The sequence below is a fragment of the Prenolepis imparis genome, unplaced genomic scaffold, assembly GCF_030444845.1.
Source record: "Prenolepis imparis isolate NDT839.2.m4 unplaced genomic scaffold, iyPreImpa1.0 SCAF_9, whole genome shotgun sequence".
In the NCBI taxonomy this organism is placed as follows: domain Eukaryota; kingdom Metazoa; phylum Arthropoda; class Insecta; order Hymenoptera; family Formicidae; genus Prenolepis; species Prenolepis imparis.
This window is the reverse complement of record NW_028141167.1, coordinates 12,102,184-12,122,956: the sequence shown is the minus strand read 5'-3', so window position 1 is coordinate 12,122,956 and position 20,773 is coordinate 12,102,184. Positions and strand designations below refer to the sequence as shown.

The window sequence follows — 20,773 nt, the reverse complement described above, 5'->3', positions numbered from 1 at the left end:
TTTGTCACGATTATATATACATATATATATATATATATATATATAATATTTTATATTATATTATATATATTGTTATATATTATTTTATATATATTATATATGTATTATTTTATATTATATTACATATTATATTATATATTATATTAATATTATATTTAATTGTGGCAAAGACAATTAGGCTGCAAAAAAATGAAGTAGTATAGCGCGTATATGATCGGACATGAAGTTCTAACAATAAAGTGCATCGTCGCCGTTGTAATGCCGTCAAGTCGAACCTCGTAATATCGCGGATGTCCCGTTTGTCGTTATCGATATCAGGACGATGGCGAACGGATATTTTTACGACGCTCATGCCTTCCCGATGTCGTGAACTCGCCGATGATATTAGAGGCGGATCGATCGCGTGCGAGGCTGCGAGGAAATATACGCGTCCGCGTCCTCATGTCTCCCTGAAATTTAATTCGATTCTCTGTGTGCACACACATATACACACACAAGGATACATTTAACAATGCTTACGCGTGCTCGATTTTAATCGAATGATTATATTAATTTAGTTATTAACAAGAAATGCAGTTGCTTATAATTAATACACATATAATAAATTATATAGACATTTATAAAAATATAGAGAATGTATTATTACATATAGCAAGAATTAAAAATTGCGTAATTATAAAATAACAAGTCGTAAAATAGAAAATAAAATAAAAGTATATATCATAAAAGAAAATAAAAAATATATAATAAGTGATGCAACAATTTTGAATACTTTTATAAATTAATAATGGATAATTATTACACATTTTAAAACACAAAGAGATGACAGTTAAAATAATACAAAATTTCTACAGAGTAAATGTTGCAATTTTGTTGCATGAAGATATTTTTTAAAATATTTAATGGGCTTTTAATAATATTTTTATTAATTGTAAATATTGAAATTATTTTCTTGTCTCTTTTGAAAAAGATCAGATTTATTCGGGCTTTTTTTTTGTATCAAGCATGCAATTCGCGCGGATGTACCAATCTCTCTCGACTTGATATCGCGAGAACGAACACATATTGTATCGCCTGTGAAATTTGATGCCGATTAAAACTACTTTAGTATTCCATCGGTGGATGGGTTATTGTAATTCGAGTTCAAAGGTTTCGTTTCAGCACAACTTGTGCACGTTGAACGGAGCAATTAATCCTTATTTAGATCGGATCAATCCGTGATACGGATACTTTGCTTTAAAGGCGATTTAAAGCGGAAAGTGTGAATTCGCGCCGAAATGTGTGTACCAGAAGCTTTACGATGCATGACGTAATTTTACTCGTGCAGGCGTTAAAATTGAAACTTTAATTCAAGTCGATCGAGCTTGTGAGTTCTCCACTCGATGCAAGAATTTATGATTCGGCTATAAATTACCATCGTTCTCTCGAGCTTCAATCTTATTGATGTGCGCGATATTTTTTCCAATTATATTTTTATATAATCGACATTATATGATTTCTGAATAAGGATCGTTCCTATAATAAAAAGTATAATACTATAGTAATTTTTGCAATTAATAAAATCTTAATAAGCTCTCGAGTTTCATTTCCCTACTCTTTCGAAAGAAAACAGAGAGTTGGATAATTGATTATGTAATAAAACATTTTCTCGTGTTTATTATTTATGCTCTACATTTTTATAAATTTTTAATAACTTTAGATCTTTAATGAAAATTGAGAAAAAGAGAGAGAGAGAATTTATAATCTAACTTGAGAATATATAATATACTACAGGCAGAATATATATATATATATAGATTTTGTCTTTGCTCGTGTGTGAAATTTGAATTTCTCAGATTTTTTATTTTATATTTTGTAGTGACTTGGTCTCTATTATGCAATGACGTTTTTATTAATTATTTCATAGACGCGCGATCTAAATTGCCGGAAGCGCGGGACGCTCATCGTCGACATAAAACGTGCGACATTGCAAACGTCTCGATGTGGGTCAAATTTACTCGAGGATAAACGCTTTACTACAGGGTGACGGCTACGTCCCTGTACGCACTTCTGGAAATGGGTCATTGTTAAATATGGGTCAGGGTCTTTTTCCCTCCCTGTCTCCGTCTTCGTTCGCGAAGCTTCTGCCATTTAGCGCGATTAACCGCTTATAATATGTACTATCTCCATATTCTCCACCCTCTTGCCTTCCTGTGCACGCGATGGCTCGCGCATAGGAAAAAATAAATTGAGAGTGGCATTATACCTCGAAATTATATTTCTTCATTGTCGAGAAAATTGATTTTTTCTTTAATAGAATGCGATGCCGCGAATTAATTAAATATTTTTCCGACGATCGGAAATTCCGAGACATGATGCTCTCCATCGAGGCAAACACTTGGATTTGTAAGAACGGGATTAATTTATGTTTGCAAAATGTACTTAAACTTTAAGAAAGCTTAGAAATGGTAGCGTCGACAATAATTCGTGCTACTTTTGATTTATTTAATTCTTTTTCATTTTGTGTTATAAAAAAGATAGAACATAGAAACAGAAATCACTCCGATTTAATTGATTTTGATTCTGATAGTTTATTTTAGATGATCTATAATTCGGAACAAAATTCGGGACGAAGAAAAAATCCTATATATTATTTTATATATCATATAATATAGAAAACACACACATACATTTGAAATTGAATATATACATATTCAAAGCTATGTATATTAATATGCAGAATATAAAATCATAAATAGATTTTATCTCGAATTTTTCGCGAATTATTACATCGTCTAAACTGGGCTTTAGATCTAATATTTAATCTAATTCAATGTTAAATTAATAGATTTATTGAATGTTAAATTAATAGATTTATTGAAAATATCGGAAACGTTTAAAACACATTTAAGATATTTCTGTTTTAAATATATGTGCAATTTTGACATATATGTATAACTCAATGAAATATAATGCAGGAGACTTATCGAAGTTTGATGTCTTGAATTCGTTTAATAAAAATTGCATAGTTGTCGCGAACTTTTACATGTTAAACATTCTGATCAATTTTTCGAATTTTCATAGGATGTGTACATATTTTTTCATATTGGAGACAGCAAACGATATTTCGCGATGATTGACGAGAACTGTTGATATTATTCCAAGAAAAGACTATCCTTTCCTCGATGATATTTTCTTTGCCTTTAACCTTATTCTCTCTCTCTTTCTCTCTTTCTACCCACGATACTTTCCGAAGTTTTAACCTCTGACTTTATCCTTGGAAATATCCTGTTGTTCGAGAAAATCTTCGCCGTCTCTTAGGCTGATTCTGGCTTACGAGCAATTAGGCGACCTCGTTCAATCTCTTGCGAAAATGTTATAGGCCGGTATTCATAGCGATTTATGTTGTCCAGGAAGAATTGCAGGAACGATCCCGTTGCACGGGACGATCGCGAAATACTCGTCGGAAATCCTAGAGATTTATTAAACGTAGAATATATCAGCTTTCTCTTTTTAAAAATTTAATACATTTTTGAAATATGACTTTTTATGTTTTTGCATTTTTTTATTCTGGAGAAATCTTCGAATTTCCTTCGAAATTTTAGAGAGAGAGAAAGAGAGATGATCTATTTCGAAAATCTGTGTATATCTAGAATTTCAGGCCTTTCGACTCATATTTTTTGCTTTAATTTTTTTATATCCAGATAAAGTCTCTAAATTTTTATTAAAAGTTAAATTTCCATATTTATAATTGGAGTCATCCAGTCAACGAATAATTATATTTAAAAATTGTTATTATCAGCCAATTGACAAAACAAAATAAAAAATAAAGTGCGATGTATTATATTTCGCCTGACTGTTGTCGGCATTAAGAGTTGAGCAAGGGAAAAAGTTTTGACAAGCACGAATCACTTTCCCTCGATCTTGACGGGATCGGATTAAGAGATTCGTAAAATTGACAAAACGCCTTGTTTATTTGGCTGTTGGATTTTAGGCTAAGGATTATGAAATTTCTTTTGCAGTATATGACGGAGAAGATGGGCGGAGCAGAGGGGACGAAGCTCGACGTTGATTTTGTGGATATGGAAAGGGTGAGTAGTGCACTCTGTGCGTCTCTGTATATATATATATGTGCTAAGTGAAGAAGGCTGCTTCCCTTATTTACGCACGGTTCCTTTGTGAGAACGTCAAGAAAGAGATGACTTGCACGTTCTATATGGCAGCATTATTACTGAATTTCAAAGATTCACCCGGCTTCTCTTGGCTTTCTCGACGATCCTATCAATCATTTACCACCTTTTAGAGGGTCTCTGTGCAAAATACGAAGCCGGAAAAACGTTTTATCGCCTTCTTTCTAAATGCGATCGATCGCTTTAATTTGATATAATTATATACATGTGATGATCTGAACAATTTTCTAAACCGCTTTGTAAGTTCCTTAAGAAATTGTCCTTAATTCTGCGACTCTCTATGAAATCTTATATATTGTTAACTGTCTTTATAAAAATATATGTCAATTTTAATTTTGAGATAAATAGAAATCTATGGTAGAGATCTCTTCTTATAAGTCGCAATGCAAAGATTCAGGCAAATGTACTGATTTGTCAAAAAGAAACTGATTAGATCTCTCTCACTCATGTCGAATGCATTAAGAAGCGCTAAACATAATTGTGAAATAAGATGACAGCTTTTCCTAAAACTTGATGCCGAGAACTGCGTTATGCGAAATTGTACGGATATTACTTCAGGATAATATCTGAGAATGCTTGGCTTTATTATGTTCGCTCGAATCGATAATTCATCTCTTATACGGATCGTGAATATAATTTCCATAAATCTTAAAAAGAATTTCTCGACGTTCTCGTGCGAATCAATGCGAATCAAGAGACAAGAAGCTTCACATAAAAACGTCACGTGCAGAAAACAGACGTCACGTGCGAGCTCGTGGAGGAGCTGCAGTTGAAAACGAAGGAGTTCCTTCAGCCGAATCCGACGGCGAGGGCGAAGATGGCAGCTGTCAAGGGCATCAGCAAGCTCAGCGGTCAAGCGAAGGCCTCCACCTATCCTCAGCCGGAAGGTGTACTAGGGGATTGCATGCTCACTTACGGCAAGAAAATGGGCGAGGACAGCATTTTCGGTACATACGATTTAAATCCGATACTGTCGTGTCGAGAAAAGTGACTCTCGCGATAGCAATTTTTTTCCCTTCATCCTTTTCATACATAAAATAAAATTCTTCTTTAAGCCTCTAAGAGTATTCTTGCGTCAATCGTATTATTTTTACTCATATAAAATTAAAATTATTATTATATATTTTATTCGAAAATATATACGTACTGTTTCTTCTACAAAAAAATATTTTTTTTTTGACCGAAATTTTTCATAAAAATCATTCGATGATTATTTTTTTGAGACGCTGAAAATAGTTTCACTAGCTGTATTATTTTCGAAATTAATGAATTATTTACTTTTGACGCGAAATGTTAGCTGATGGCGAAACTGATCACTCCTAGGCAATCTTTCGATAAAGTGTGTTGTCTTATTTTTCACCCCGTTCTTTATCAATTTCCATAGCCCAGGCTCTCATCGAAATGGGCGAGGCCATGAAGCAGATGGCGGATGTGAAATATTCGTTGGATGACAACATCAAGCAAAACTTCCTCGAGCCGCTGCACCATCTGCAGACCAAGGATCTCAAAGAAGTGATGGTACGATTATTAGAAAAGTTGTGTACACTCATGCGACGTTAGAGAGAAACCCCGGCGCACATATATTCGATCTTCGCTTCGATTTCTTGTTCCAGCACCACCGGAAGAAACTGCAAGGTCGTAGGCTGGACTTTGATTGCAAGCGAAGACGTCAGGCGAAAGGTACGTTAAAGTTTTCTCCTCTGCATGTGTGTTCTCTCGCTCTCTCGCGCTCTTTATTGATTTATTCAGAGAGCGACGTCGCGCGTGTCCTTGCACGAACGCGCGTCCCGCGTCGCTCGCAATTTCAAGAGTTGAAATAAAAACCACCAACCGAGAGAACGTATATATATAATGCGCATAATAACGCGACACGATAGGAGATTGCACCTCTAATGGAGAGAACCGCACGATCGTGATCTCTCCGTGATAGCGCGATGTCGTAAAAGAGAACGACATTACGGCCAAGACTCTCCCCGTTGGCGAGAAGGGTCACAATTGCAAAACTGTCATTTTTGCGAAGATAAAGGTGTCGTGACCTTCCCCCTTCCCCCCTTTCCCCCGCAAGTGGAGAATATACATTTCCGGATAGGAAGAAAAGTCACAATTGTCAAATCTCCTTTTTTTTTTTTTCGCGATTGTGATGCGAATGAAGCGCAGAAAACGATGCTATCTTTCGAGAATTACAGTCTCAAGATTGCGCTTTTCTCGCGATTTTTTTTACTTATTATCACCATTTTTTCCCTAAGTGGCCTTTGAAAAAAAGATACAAAAATAAAAGTTTGTAATTGTGTTTTGTCGTCTTTGTTATTAATATATCATATGTCTTTTTTACCGTAACACAATTTAAATCTCGATACTATTTTATAGTTTTGCGAATTTTAACATTAACTATTATTACGTTTTGTCTGACAAACGATCCGCTTTGTCAATTATTTTTTTCAAGTTTTATACAATTTATATTTCGATTCTTTTCGCTTATACTTTTCCAGCGAATTGACTTGTCGAATTTTTAAGAGGACAGCTTTATTTTTTCATTGTCGGCTGGTATATGAGAAAACAAAATCGTGTCTCATACATGATTCATTCTCTCAAAATAGCATTATTAAGGTGAAATTGTTGCATGAATAGATAAAAATGATGCATCTCTTGTTCTTGTAATAGAAAGAGACCTCTACTCGCATGCTGCGCTGCATGAATATATTCGAATAGAATAACAAATTACAGCGTGAATTTAAAAGTAGAGCGAGAAAGGAATGCGAACGCTTTTCTTTAATATATTCACTTTATATGCATCAGGAATTAATTTTCATGATTATAGTTCATTATTTTTGAGCTATTTAAAACAAGGATAAATTTTTTAATGCTTTTGACGAAGGAAAGCTTTTTTATCCGTATTTTCTACACTTTATATAAATATTACTTAATAAAATATAAACTTAATATTAAGTTTATATCTATATATAAATTTATTTATTGATTGCGCAGGTAGGTACATAATACATTGTAAACAGAGAGTAACTCTTAAATTTTCGTTAAAATTACAAGTTTTTAACAATAATTGAGTTATTTCGAATTTTTAATTTGTTTGGAGTGACAGATATCTGATGATTAATTGTTTTAACACATTTTGTTATCGCGATTCTTTCGCGTTATCATGATTTGCGCCGAATGATTTTCATTTCTTACTCACGATTGGTGTGATATGCTTGTTTTTCGTTGGGCTTAATGATTAGCGACTGGAAAGAGGTCCGCCAGTCCGCATTTCGGAAGCCCAGCACGGTCTAGCATCTCGTCGTCGTATGCTGGTATGGTGACTTCCATTAGCACTTAGGAGCTTGTCGTATCTGCACACATCCCGTATTTTTGGAGTTTTGCCATTATATATTGTCGATCAATACATTCTCTCATTAATAATCTCCTGTAAAATTCCAGTAGAGTTTCTAAATGACGAAAATAGTCTCGGAAATGTCCGCGAAAGATATACAATAAATGTCCAAAATTTAAAATATTTTTTATATATCTTTAAAATAATATATTTTGTTAGATATTTTTAAAAGATTTATTTAATTTGTAATTCACAAAAGATTAGAATAGTCTATAAATTAAAATAAATATTAAAGATAATTGCAAGGGTAAAAGAGAGAATAATAAATATATTATATAATTATTTGATAATTATTTATTGATGAAAAAAAAATGAACAAAAGTGAATAGGAAAAAAGGAATGAAAGGAAAGTAGGAAGAGGGGATAATTGCGGGAATATTGAATATATGATATAAAAAAAATATTTTATTATTAGTACGATAAAATTTTAAATAAATTAGAATTAGAGGCAAAATTTATATAAAAAAGATGAAAACTTTAAAAATAAAAAAATTAATATAGATATTTAAGTAAATTTCAAGAAAAATTAAAATAAAATTTTTATTAAAATTAATTATGTATAATTAAATAATAAATAATTATACATTTTTTAAATATATTTATTAAAATAAAAAAGCGTCATTTAGATCTTTTGTTCTCGTGTTCATCATTTAGAAATAAATTCCAGTAAGTTATTAATATATTTACAATGATATATTTTTATTATATTTACAACTGAAACATGCCTTTTATAGTGTTCAGAAATACGCTTGTAAGCTCGTAGACTTAATTACGCTTTTCGTCCCACCCGCGCTGTACTTTAAGTGTTTAGATTTAGGACAGCAACCCCAGTAGTGCAACCTTTTTTAATGCCATTGGCGGGGCGACCGTTTGCGAACAGGTTCTCACGTTTCAGACGACGAGATTCGTCAGGCGGAGGAGAAATTCGCGGAGAGCCTTCATCTGGCACAGATGGGCATGTTCAATTTGCTGGAGAACGACGTAAGTCTTCGTCATAGTCGTTAAATCTAAAAGAAATATATCGATAAGGACGAACCAAGATTTTCACGTCGTTCTTTTGCAGATCGAACAAGTTGCTCAACTGGCAACCTTTAGCGAGGCTCTTCTCGAGTACCATCAACAGTGTACTGAGGTACTTAGAGGGTTGACGGAGACGCTTCTCGAAAAGTACGTTTACAATGACATACCTTGCACTGAAAAATTATTAGAAAAATTTCCAATATTCGTAAACGCACATTGAAGGAATTAAATGTGAAACTGCGTGATATACATAATTTTTTCACGATACAGAAGTGGCCAAGAATATATTTTCAATGACTTTTTAATTCTTTTTCACTCTGTGACGCAAACCAAAATTTTTTAAAATAATGCACGCTCGCTTTATATCGATGCATTTTTCAATAAATAAATAAGAAAATGTTTTACGCGCAAAAGGAGTCTCGAAAACTGATGTAGCTGTTCTTTCATCAATGAAGGAATGTTGTCTACGGATGAATCTCTTGCTTCTTAGGAAAGAGGAGGTGATGAGCCGACCAAAGATGGAATTCGTGCCGAAGACACTGGCGGATCTACACGTGGAGGGTGGATTATCGGACCACGTGAACGGTGGGAACTTCTCCCTTCACGGTAAAACACATTTCACAGATACTCCACACACGGTGCGACGACATTCGGGTGGTCTGGCTGTGTCTAACTGTTCCTTATTCTCTCTTTTTCTCTGTCATGCCGGCGTTTACGTGTCCTTACGTGGCCCCACATTGACCGATATATATATATTGCATCTGTCTTTTATATCTCTCCCCCTTCTCGGTGAAACCATCTCATATCTCTCAAAATCTCTATGCTTTGTTCTTTCGCTCAAACTTGCTATTACCTGCATCTGTCAAAATTAAACGAGACGATCTGTGTTTGATTTTACCCCCTGAAATTTTATCTCGTCTCTTTTTCCTCGCGATATTTAAATCTCGATGGAAACTTTAATCGGACAGTTAACTTAATGCGGCCTAGTGTAAAAAAGTAAAAAAAGGAGAAATATTAATTCTTTCACATTTACTAATATATTCCATCAAAATGAATAATAATGCGAATTAAGGGACGCAAAATATAGATTCGAAATTTTCTCCTTTATTTTCTAGAATTAATTTAGAAATATAACATACAAAATGACAAAGATATTTCATTGATGAATTAATGGACGCGGGGAGAGAATTTCGATGCTCGATTAGTCTTATCAAGATGCATCTCCGCGTATTGACACATTTATCCTATACTGTCCATTAAATGTCAACGTATCGGACATCCCTCAAGGGTCTCCGTGATTACGTGTGGAACACATACACACATACACACATACACATGCACACTGTCACATTATCACACTATTCTTCCTCTGATTGTGCTGGGTGTATAATGTGGCATACCTGTCTGTCCTTCTGACACAATGTAGGGTCAAGTCGAGCCGGCTCTCCGATTCATCGCTCGCAGCTCGAGCTATTTCCGGCCGGAAACCCGCCACAATCTACCAATGGTAAACTTTGCATGGGGGTTTCCTTCTCTCTTTCTCTCTGTTTCCGCGAACAAACGAATCCCTCTCCGAATCGCTCGAGGGCAGTTGTACCAACTGTTGCGTTGTTAAGGGCGGTTAACGTTGCCCGTAATTACCTAAAGTTTCTCGCTCTCTATCCGATAACAAACGTTTCCGGAAAACCGAGGTTTCCTATCAGAATCAATAGTCGAGACTGTTGGTGCAACTGTGATCTGGTGTCTCTTTCATTTTTCTTTCGACGAAATTACCCACCGCTTTACCGTGTTACCAGTTACCAATGCCGATGACCAATCATTATATGCACGTTTACGAGATATAGTGCCCTGTCACTCTGTACCTGTAGTAAAGGATTGTGCTGAATAGTTTCTAAGTAATTAAATAAACTACAACAAGAAGGAAAGCAATTATTACAAATTCGACTCTTATATATAATATCAATTTTCATGCCAATAAATAATTATGTTATAATACATTTATATATAATTGTAAAAGAGATGCAATCAAAACTTTATAGAATGATAACGCTCAAATTTGTATAAAAAATATAAAAATGTAATTTTTTTATTATATTATAATTATATAATTCATTAACACTACTTTACAGGAATATAAGTAAAAATTTTGAAAAATTATAAATTTTTTTAAGGATATTTTTACGTAAAAAGCGTAGTATATTAATTACATGCGTAAAAAAATCGATAAACTATATCCTTCTTGCTGCAAAGGCTTTCAATTAGCTCACTGCAGCTTTCATTGACAATTATTGATTTTAATAGAGGGATTTATTTTCACCTCTTCTCTAGCATTCGAAATGCCGCATTATTTTATTTTCGCATTTAGAAAGAGAAATCGCGAGACATGGCGCACTGCTATCAATGCTTTGCACGATGTAATTTCGATGATCCACGGGGGCGACCAGTTCGGGGGGTCGCGGATTGTTAAGTGTTGTTGTAGTTTTTGATACGCACCCTGCGATACACGACGCGCAGCTAGCGCGATGCGTTTTCCGTCAGATTAGCGCGACGCTTTCGGTAGTTTTAGCACACTCGTGCTGACTATTTTCAGCTTCACCCTTGCCCTCACCGAGCAAATCGCCAGCGAGGACGCCGATAACACAGCCAAGAACACCGTGCTGCACAGCCTTGTACGACTTCGAACCCGAAAATCCCGGTGAACTTGGATTCAAGGTAAAGTCGCGATATTATTACCCGATTTTTTTTTTTTTTTTTTTTTTTTAAGGAAAGACGTCTAGGTCTAAGATGTCCTAATTTTTCAAAAGATTTTTTTTCTATCAAAATATCCATTTCAATAGTTATTTAATTATATAAAGTTGATTTTATACAGAGAGAATTTTCTCTTAGAATTTCCCCTGAAAATCATGATAATAAAGAATTTTAAAAATATGTTTGATTAATTTTACCATACTTTTAGTAAAATTAATCAAACATGTTTTATATTTTATTGTGATAGATATTTTATTGTGATAAATATTAATCAGAGAAATTCTCATAAAATTCTTTTAATACCATATTGTCCCACGATTAGCATTAGATTTTCAGGATAAATTCTAAGAGAAAATTCTCTCTGTGTATAAATATATATTTACTTGGTTCACGTTTCGATTCTTTTGAATTTTTGTTACTTTTTCTCGACGTTTTAGATTTCTTTCCTGAATTGTTGCTCTCTTTTCATTAAAGACGGATAATTAACGACGCTTGTGTTTAATTAATTTTAAAACGATCGCGAACGATTTTTTTTTCTTTGCAGGAAAACGACACGATCACCTTGACCCAGAAAATCGACGAGAATTGGTACGAGGGCAGCCTGGACGGCCGGACCGGTTACTTCCCCGTGACTTACGTGCAGGTCGTAGTGCCATTACCCTAAGAGGACGCCGCGCATCTCGAAGCCAAAGACCCTGCATACTCGTTCACTAGCGTCTACCACTACAGGATTACTCTGCTCTCCAGCTAGCCTAAAACCTAGACAAAAACCCCTCGACGGAAACCTATCTACTATATACCTATACCTATCTCGATCTTGTCTAACTTACGTTGCGGTCTCAAGCTTGTGCCCAAGATACGCGATACACGAGTTTCTCTAGCCCTTTCTTCCCCTCACGCTCCTCCTACACAGAGAGACCCCCTTTTTCCGCAGATCCCGAGAATAGCCTCTATTACGCATGTTAATGTACATATATAATGTTATAGTGTATTTTATCGACGTAAGGATCTTCGTGCGCGCGCAGACACACATACATACACTCATAAACATGAATGCGTAACCAGGAAATATGTGCATAGATACATTATAGACGTATTATATACCTATATACAGATTACACAACACAAACACACAGGCAGATAATCTATATTAAATTACACACATACAAGTATATATATATATATAAACACTTATATAGACACTAGACACACATCTATCTACAATAGCAGTTCACTGTCAAGGGCGGCTCTCTCCTCATCTTCTTTTCTATACATTATCTATCTCTTCCGCCTCGTCGAGATACTTTCGGAATATTTTCACAGTTCGAGTGCACAAAAAGAAAAAGATCGAGCATAGCGTGATTCGATTATGACGGGGCGCGATTTTTCCGATCATTTCTTTTGGGATTTAATTAATTTTTTCCCGAAAGCGTTCTATCGTTCCGATAATAAGGCTCTATTGCAAGCTTACTTTACCTGGACATCACGTATGAATTTCGGATGGAGTGAGATTACTCCAGCGGATTGAATTTTCTGCTAAAACGAATTTTATGTTAGCATTGCATTGCTCCGTCGACGTTAATCCTAAAATTTTTCTCTCTATTTATATAAATAATAAATAATATTAGAAAGGAAATAGTTGTGAAAGTGCTAATCAGAACTTAATCAAACAACTAATCAATTGATTCTTTCTAGCTGTGCTTTTCATATAAAAAGACAACGTTAAAAAGTCTTTGGGCTATCTGAAATCTCCGTGATTCTTCTTTAACTGCTGCATTGTTACATTTCTAATCATCACATTACTGAATAGCTGGAACAATCTTACTTCGTTCTACTTTCGCGTAACGCAAAGGCTCCTTGGCTATTGAAATCGCATAAGTTTCTTTATGATTCTCATTTATCGTACAATAAAAAAAAAAAAAAAAAAAATACGTACGACTTTTCTCTCACGAAATTCGATTATTCAATCGCCATACATATTATTTTATGTTTGGTCCGCGCGGCGCAGCAAACTCGTTACTCGTCTAATGTATTCGTATTAATGATAATGTTATAGCGATTCGTTCCTTCGGTTTTCATTCCTTCAGTCGATCCATCGTTCCTTCGACCGTTCCTTCTTTGTCTTCTCTTGTCTTAATTTTTTTCATTCTTTTTTTAATTGCTAGACGATGCTAGATAGAAGTTAGGATTTACTTTAAGCGAACCTCGAAAATGGCGGCGAATCTCTTCCACGAAGTTATTATCGATTAACCTGTGATTATTGTGTAGATAATTCCCTTGGCATTGTGCGTGTGTATGATTTTTTTCGACAATGTTTCTGATGATTTATTTATTGTCGCGGAACTTTCGGATCGATGCTGATGATGATAAAGCGAAACTTAATAGAGAATCTATATTTATTGGATACGCTGTCACAAAAGTTAATTATCCTTTACATTTACACACGTGATTATATTACTACCGGTTTTTATTTGCTTTGAAAATAATTGCAAAAAAATATTGGTGATCGAAGATATTTGGTTACATGTGTGAAATAAAAAATTATTTCCAGTGCTATAACAAAAAAGCATCAACAAGCCATACGAAATTAATCTTTTCATCGAAAACAGGTAATATAATTTTTAATTTTTAATATTTTTAACTCTCGAATCTTTTACTGAATTTTCAGCACATCCGAAACTCTTTTCCGACATCCTTATGATATGTTTGTCGTCAAGTTTCATTTACTAGTGTGATATTTCTTTCAAAAGAAATTTCAATTTCTTTTTCAGAATGTGTAAACATATTTTTTGTAATTTTTCGTGTACGCTTGAAAAAAGCGGATGCAATAATTTTAATCGGCATTATTAACTCTTTTAACATACATAGTATAATAGTGCAAGTAAGAAAAAACCAAGAATGAGAGAAACAATAGACTTCGCGTTTCAGAATGTATGTATTTTACGTTAGGTATACTTTACGTTTATTCCCGACACGATTATTCGCAACATATCCTGATATCAGTTATCCTTCCCTCTTTTTGACTTTGTATGAGAGTTCAACCGCCAGAACAATGAAAGTAATTAAGGAACTTGGTTATTTGTTGCCACGTGGATTTTAGGTAAAAATCTTCGAGCGATATCTGCTAAGCATAATGTATAATGAACACTAGAATATATTACTTACACATATACATACTGTCGATAAGAGAGGGCGATGGCGAACACGACGACGTTATCGTTTCATTATCTCTCATTGCTCGTGTACCTTATTCTCATTATTAATCAATTGTATAATCGTTGCAAATTTGCGCGAGAAACGTTTTCGATATTATGTACATTAAATTCAGAGAATATGTAATTATACTAAAATAATCGAAAGAGATTCCCAAAGGGTGCGACTCTGTGACATTCTCCGAATTGAGTGTCATTTAATAAGAATCATATATATGCATGTTAATAAAAGACATATAAATAGAGAGGACGTAGGATAGCCTGATTTCCAGCTAAAATTTTTAGCTTTCATGCTTATTCCGATAATTTTTGTCGTTCGTTATATTATTTTTAGAACGACAATATAGAGATTTTCTAAATAGATCGTAGAGTTGAATAGTTTTTAAATAAGACAAAAGTTTCGTACGTAGAGATGTATACTACGCGATATAAAGGCGATAAACGGCTTGACAAGTAGCTAGATAATCTCTCAAAGTTATTTTCCGTTGAAATTACAAAATATTTACGAGAGGACGTTATACAAGAGCTATTTAAATGGCGTATTAGATATAATAGAAATACATTCAAATCGGAGAATGTTCTTTGTCCAAGTGCGCGACACGCCGTAACGGAGGCACATTCGTTTCTAATTAACCATTTACGATTGCTATATCGATTAATATATACCACCGACGTTATCATCACTTCTGCTGCTATCACCGTCGCCAGTTAAGTCTTTTACTTGAGAGAGACGGCGAGTAAAAAAATGGAGAAAAAGCCCCGTACGCAAGTCTCACTTACACTATAATCGCTGTGAGATAAAACGAAAACTCCTTTCGGAAATCGAAGTGTTATCGATGTTGCGCAATATTAAGAGTTTAACATCACGGTGTTTAGCCGGTGGGAATCAGAGGGTGAGGGAGGGATCGCTGGACCAGTGTTTCTCAAAGCATCGTAAAGATGAAATGGGAACGGAGGGGTCAAAGCGGAACGAAAGTGAGCGACATTATATATATATATATATGTATGTCGAATCGGTCTAATTAATTACTTCTGCTGATTAACGCGCACGAAGTGTAATGTATATCACAGATTTATATTAATCTTCGCTCTTTACATAAGGCGACGCGTTAAAGTCTCCATCACTTTCGTTCCAGCGATTTCGTTCGACGCGAACAACTTGCATCAAACGGAACGTAAATGTCGGGAAAGATGATTTTTATTCTCGGTTACTCGCGCAATTCATAATTTCTAAGAGCTCTGTTATTTACGCGAAAACATTAGATTTTTAAAAATATATAGACAAATGAATTATCGAAATACATTCTTGTTAATTATGTAATAAAGTAAAGCATAGATAATGATTGTCGAAATTAATATTGTAATTAAATATTCAGCCTGTAAACTTGTAATCCGAAAGTTAATTTTTAATGGATTTTGCATTAATAGAAAATTAATTTGAAGTCTTTTATATAGATATAGAAAATTAAAAAAAAGTTGCTACATAAAAATGTTCATTAAATTTTCAATGCGAGTAGTCGAGAATCAAAGTCTCTTACAGCTCGATCGCGGTGGGATCAGATGTTTTCTGTCTATAATATAGTGGATGACCGGTGAAGCGTTGTCAATTAGAACGATAGCAATAAAATGCTAATTATCCTGCGTCGAGAGCAGGGGCGGGTAATGACTCTTCGGAGTTCTTCGAAGATGATAATTTCCAGGTCCCCAATGAGTGACAATCAAGGGAATATTAAAAAAAAAAAAAAAAAAAAAAAAAAAAGAAACCTATTCTCTACACAATCTACAGGATGTCCCAAAACTACTGCCACCACCAAAAAAAACATAAATGTTAGAAGTAGGACATGAATAGTCTCTGCGAGAGAAAGAGTCTAGCAAATTTTCACACACATATACATAAGTTAATATTTATAATTTTAGTAAATATATAAAAAAAGACAGATAATTTTAATAAAATTATTAGGAACGGCTAGCAAAACCGTATATATTTCGCTTAGCATGAAGTAGATCTTTTTAAACGGGACTTTAATTGGTGGATTAGTCCGTATAAATATATATATCTCAAAGAGAGTAGATTGTTGAGAGTGGCGGTACCTCTGCGACACCTTGTACGGCTTCAAAAATTCGACGAATATCTTCGAATGAGATTACTTTCGAGAATCGCTTAATAGCTGCGAGGAGTCTGAGCTTCAATTATTCTCAGTGTCCATATAAATCCGCCCCTGATCGAGAGTTCTCGTCGATCGGTATCAGTGAGAAAGTAAAATTTGAGAAACACTGCGCTGGGAAAAGAGAAGATATATACATACATATGTATATATGTGCGTATATATACTCTCTATTACTATATGTATGGAAAAAAAATCTATATCGTTGAGTGATATATATTGTGTTGATTTATACGTCGGTCTGCGCTTTGTGTTCTATTGTTCGCGGACCGATTCGCGAGATCCGGCAAGGTATGAAGAACGGGAAGGTTTGGCAAGATTTGGCGTGATCGCGAGAAAAAGAGAGCGAGAGAATGAACTTAATGATTAATATTAAATCGGTATCTTATTCTATAAATGTTGGCTATTGTTAAATGTTGAATATTGTTCGGCGGTAGATGCTCGCGCGTCTTTGCCCGAGGGAGACGCCTGCTTATTATATTACTTTTCGTCTCAACATTTTTAATCCTTCGCGATTTGAGATAATTTCGAAATGTTAAATTTTTAGCTCGAATTTTTCTCTTATATACAATTTTCATCGTTTAATATTTTTAATCGTTTGGCAATTTTATAGATACTTTATTGAACGATATAGGAGAAGAGCTTGAAAAGCTACATTTGTAACACAAAATACTTAGTAACAATTGATGTAATAATTTAAGGCTTATAAAAACCGATTACATTCATTCCTGAAATAATAATATTTTATTTTATTTTGATACGCTTTAGGCGATCTACATTTTATTTATTATTTGCGTATGTGTATTTTAAATAAACGCAAAACTGGTCAATTGATAACATAAGACTACGTGTTTCTCGGGCGAGCGCGACGAGTTCTCCGCGTTCTAATTGTAATCTAACTATTTGGGGATCGAGCGGACATACGCCGGATCTATCGATCCCCGGAAAAGAAAAAAACAAATCACTGAGCATCCTTGGTCACGGAGAAAATAGCTTTTCCTCTTTCCTCACCTTCCCTCTTAGAATCTTTTCGCATTTTCGGTCCTCTCCTCTTCCTTCCTTCCTTTCTTTCTTCCTTCCTTGCAGCTTCCTCTGAACCGACATCTCTGTTTCTGTATACGTATGTGCGTGAGAAGTCGCAACGAATCTCGTGTCTATCTCGAAATACGCCGGGCCCACTTATATTTTGTAAGCGCCAGAAAATCCGGGATCCGCGGGAGACACGAGATGCCGTTGGACTAGCGTTAAAAAAATTCGGTGTCCTCTCGACGATATCTATCGTCCCGCTCTTACCCCTTCGATGCACCCCTTTCCTCCCCCCAAACCGTTTCCGTTGATCCCCGTTTTGACGGAGTGCAAAGGGAGCGACCAGTGGATGCAACGCAGTGATACTTTCAGACAATACATTACGATTAATTACACTTGTATTGGTAATAAATTAATCTACTACGATTATATTAAACTCGATTAAAGAGAAATATATGATATATATATATATTCGATTTCGGTCAATGCTAAATGATTATTATAATACTAATTGAGAAATAAAGTGTGCTCTATGTCACAACGTGGATCTTATTTCCGCATCTGTACTTTTCCGTTTTCCAATCCGCATTTATTCGTCTTTATAGAGAATACAAGTTTCAAAAAATTATATTTAACTTTTAATTGTTATTTAATTATTAAATAATTATTACTTGATTGATTTTACTTCAAGAATGTAATGAAACTCTGGCAAGCTCTACAATTTGATTTAATGACCGGGAATCTTATTCTCCAGTCGTGCCCACAATTAATTATTTACAATACTAGGATAATATTCTACTTTATTTTCCGACGTATTTCGATCGTCAAAAGAGACGAGCAAGAAAAAACTGGGAAGCAAGGGAAGGAAAAAAAAAAAGATTGGGTGGTCGACGAGGCGCGCGCAGCCTTCAGATCATTTGGAGAGTTAACCAACCCTGTGACATGATTTACCGAGGAAGGAAGGGGGGAGGGAGGAGGGGTGTACGTACAGCAGGGTACGGGGGTACATCCATAATGCATGTGTGTCTTCCCTTCTGTGGACATAATTGTATGCGATATTACCCGGGGGAGCGCGACTCTCTTCTCGACGGCCGCGGTAACAAGGCATACCATCATCATTCCGGGAAGGGGGGTTGGATATCTACCCTATCGTAAAGAGCCACCCTTCTCGCCACGTAGCCACGTGGTATCGTAGGAATCCGCGAGAGCGAGCCCCCAGGTCACGGTCGATCTCCTCCTCTTCGGGTGGCGGTCATCCTGACGGCGAACGCGCGCGAAATATCGCCTTTTGATGCCCAATTACAGAGGCGCCGCTTCTTTATACGTTTCTTCTTCACAGCCGAGAGCCGTCGGACTCGCCGCGGTTACCAGGAAGCTTAAATCGACGTCTCTCGGGAGACCAGCGTGATTTTATCCGGAGGGACGAGAGACGATTGCGCTCTCTCTCTCGACGAGAAAAAATGTAGGATCGTATTAAAAAATAGAAAAAAAAAACTTTTCGTAGATTTTTGCCTTAGAAATGTCAAGAATATTAAAGCCCTATATGCTGATATTATTGGTATAATTTTTTGGGGAGATTTTCTATTAGGATTCTGATAAAGGGAAAATATATCTAGTTGAAAAGATTGTTCAACCCTCGACTGTTTTGCAACATCCAATCTGGTTGCTTTTTTTTTTTTAAGTGAGTGAGGGTGATGCTGGACATAATTTTTGGCCAGGGGGGATGAAATGAGAACAGGTCGAATTACTTTCCGCGGGGCACACAATGCGAGCGGCTCGGCCAGCTTTCTTGAAATAGCTGGGTGGGGCTGTTTTTATTACCGCAAGAGAGAGAGGGGACACGTAAGCGGCTTACGTTCTGCAATTAAAATGTTTCTTTAAATACCCGCCCCGACGACTCCATTGTGGACAATTGGAGCGCGCATTTAAATCGCGACTCGTTATACGCGACCTTTGCGCGAGATGGAAGCGCATAAGAAACGAATCGATTCGCGATACTAATATCGGCGATTTTTCTCTCGGATTCTTTTTCGGATATTATTTATTTTCTCAAGAACATGGAGGGTTGATTTATATACAAATCTCGATAAAATGTATTTAAATAAATTATATAGGAATAAAAATCTCAAACTTATACAAAAAATATAATAAAATTATAAGAGGGATGCATATATACAATTTTTAAATATTTTATTGGATTATGTTTTGCCATATTTGTTTTATTTTTATTTCTTATATAAGACGCCGATTAATTTGACTTACCGCTATTTATTAAAGATGCCCCACTTTTGATCCTCCTTTTGATTGTGTGCTTTTCTCCTCCCCAAGCAATTTTTGCGCAGCCATCAGGACACTTACATGCGCGCAGAAAAGATCCTCGTCTCTCGTTTCCTTACAAATTCCGCTGGTTTAGGGGGTTGGCTCCGCGAAAACGGAACCGATTCCGACGAGACGCGCGGACGGATATCCTCGAGTATCGTCGAGACGTGACGTACTTACGGGAGAAAAAATCGGCGCAATGAGAAGAATCTGTTCCGCTCCTTGTATTTGCAGATTCCTCCCGAGAGGCGACCTCCTCGCGAGGCTACATTCGCGAAGCCAATTTGCCGGAACATTAGACGCAGACGATGTTTCTGCGACGGGCATCCATTATTGACATTCTCTCCCCGCGATCCAATATTATCAGTGCCGATATTTTTTAAAATTCGCAACTCTGAATATGATATTTCACTCTCTTTTCTCTCTTTAGGAAAATAATCTGTCTGTTCTTACTTTTGTGCCATAATTCGAAATAGATATTGAAATCTGGTTCTATTATAATTAATTTTCAAACTTCTAATAATTTGTTTAATTTATATTTCTTTAAGTATCAAAAAAAGGGCAATAAAAAATATTTCGATTGATAATAAATACTATTTTAAAATCCTCTTTCAATATTTCAATCAAATAAACCAATGATTAAATCTTAGGAAGTTATAAATTAATATTCTTCCTCTTTGAAAAAACAATATCCTCTAACGAAATTACATTTGCAAACCGGGTATATAT

At 35.3% G+C, this 20,773-nt stretch overlaps 1 protein-coding gene across 6 annotated transcripts in view; it reads left to right on the top strand.

The window, feature by feature from the left end:
- Endoa (SH3 domain containing GRB2 like, endophilin-A) overlaps positions 1–18,266 on the top strand; it is a 36,079-nt gene extending 17,813 nt beyond the window's left edge. For 3 of the 6 annotated variants that reach the window (XM_083046498.1, XM_083046499.1, XM_083046501.1), the window contains 10 exons: positions 4,002–4,070; positions 4,900–5,116; positions 5,554–5,687; positions 5,783–5,849; positions 8,435–8,535; positions 8,618–8,721; positions 9,065–9,180; positions 10,001–10,081; positions 11,165–11,286; positions 11,867–18,266. In XM_083046498.1, coding sequence (XP_082902624.1) covers positions 4,002–4,070; positions 4,900–5,116; positions 5,554–5,687; positions 5,783–5,849; positions 8,435–8,535; positions 8,618–8,721; positions 9,065–9,180; positions 10,001–10,081; positions 11,165–11,286; positions 11,867–11,986 — 1,131 coding nt within the window. In that variant the 3' untranslated portion in view covers positions 11,987–18,266. The remainder of the gene's footprint in view (positions 1–4,001; positions 4,071–4,899; positions 5,117–5,553; positions 5,688–5,782; positions 5,850–8,434; positions 8,536–8,617; positions 8,722–9,064; positions 9,181–10,000; positions 10,082–11,164; positions 11,287–11,866) is intronic. The other 3 variants (XM_083046495.1, XM_083046497.1, XM_083046496.1) reach the window with 3 other exon arrangements.
- The last annotated feature ends 2,507 nt before the right edge of the window (positions 18,267–20,773 follow it).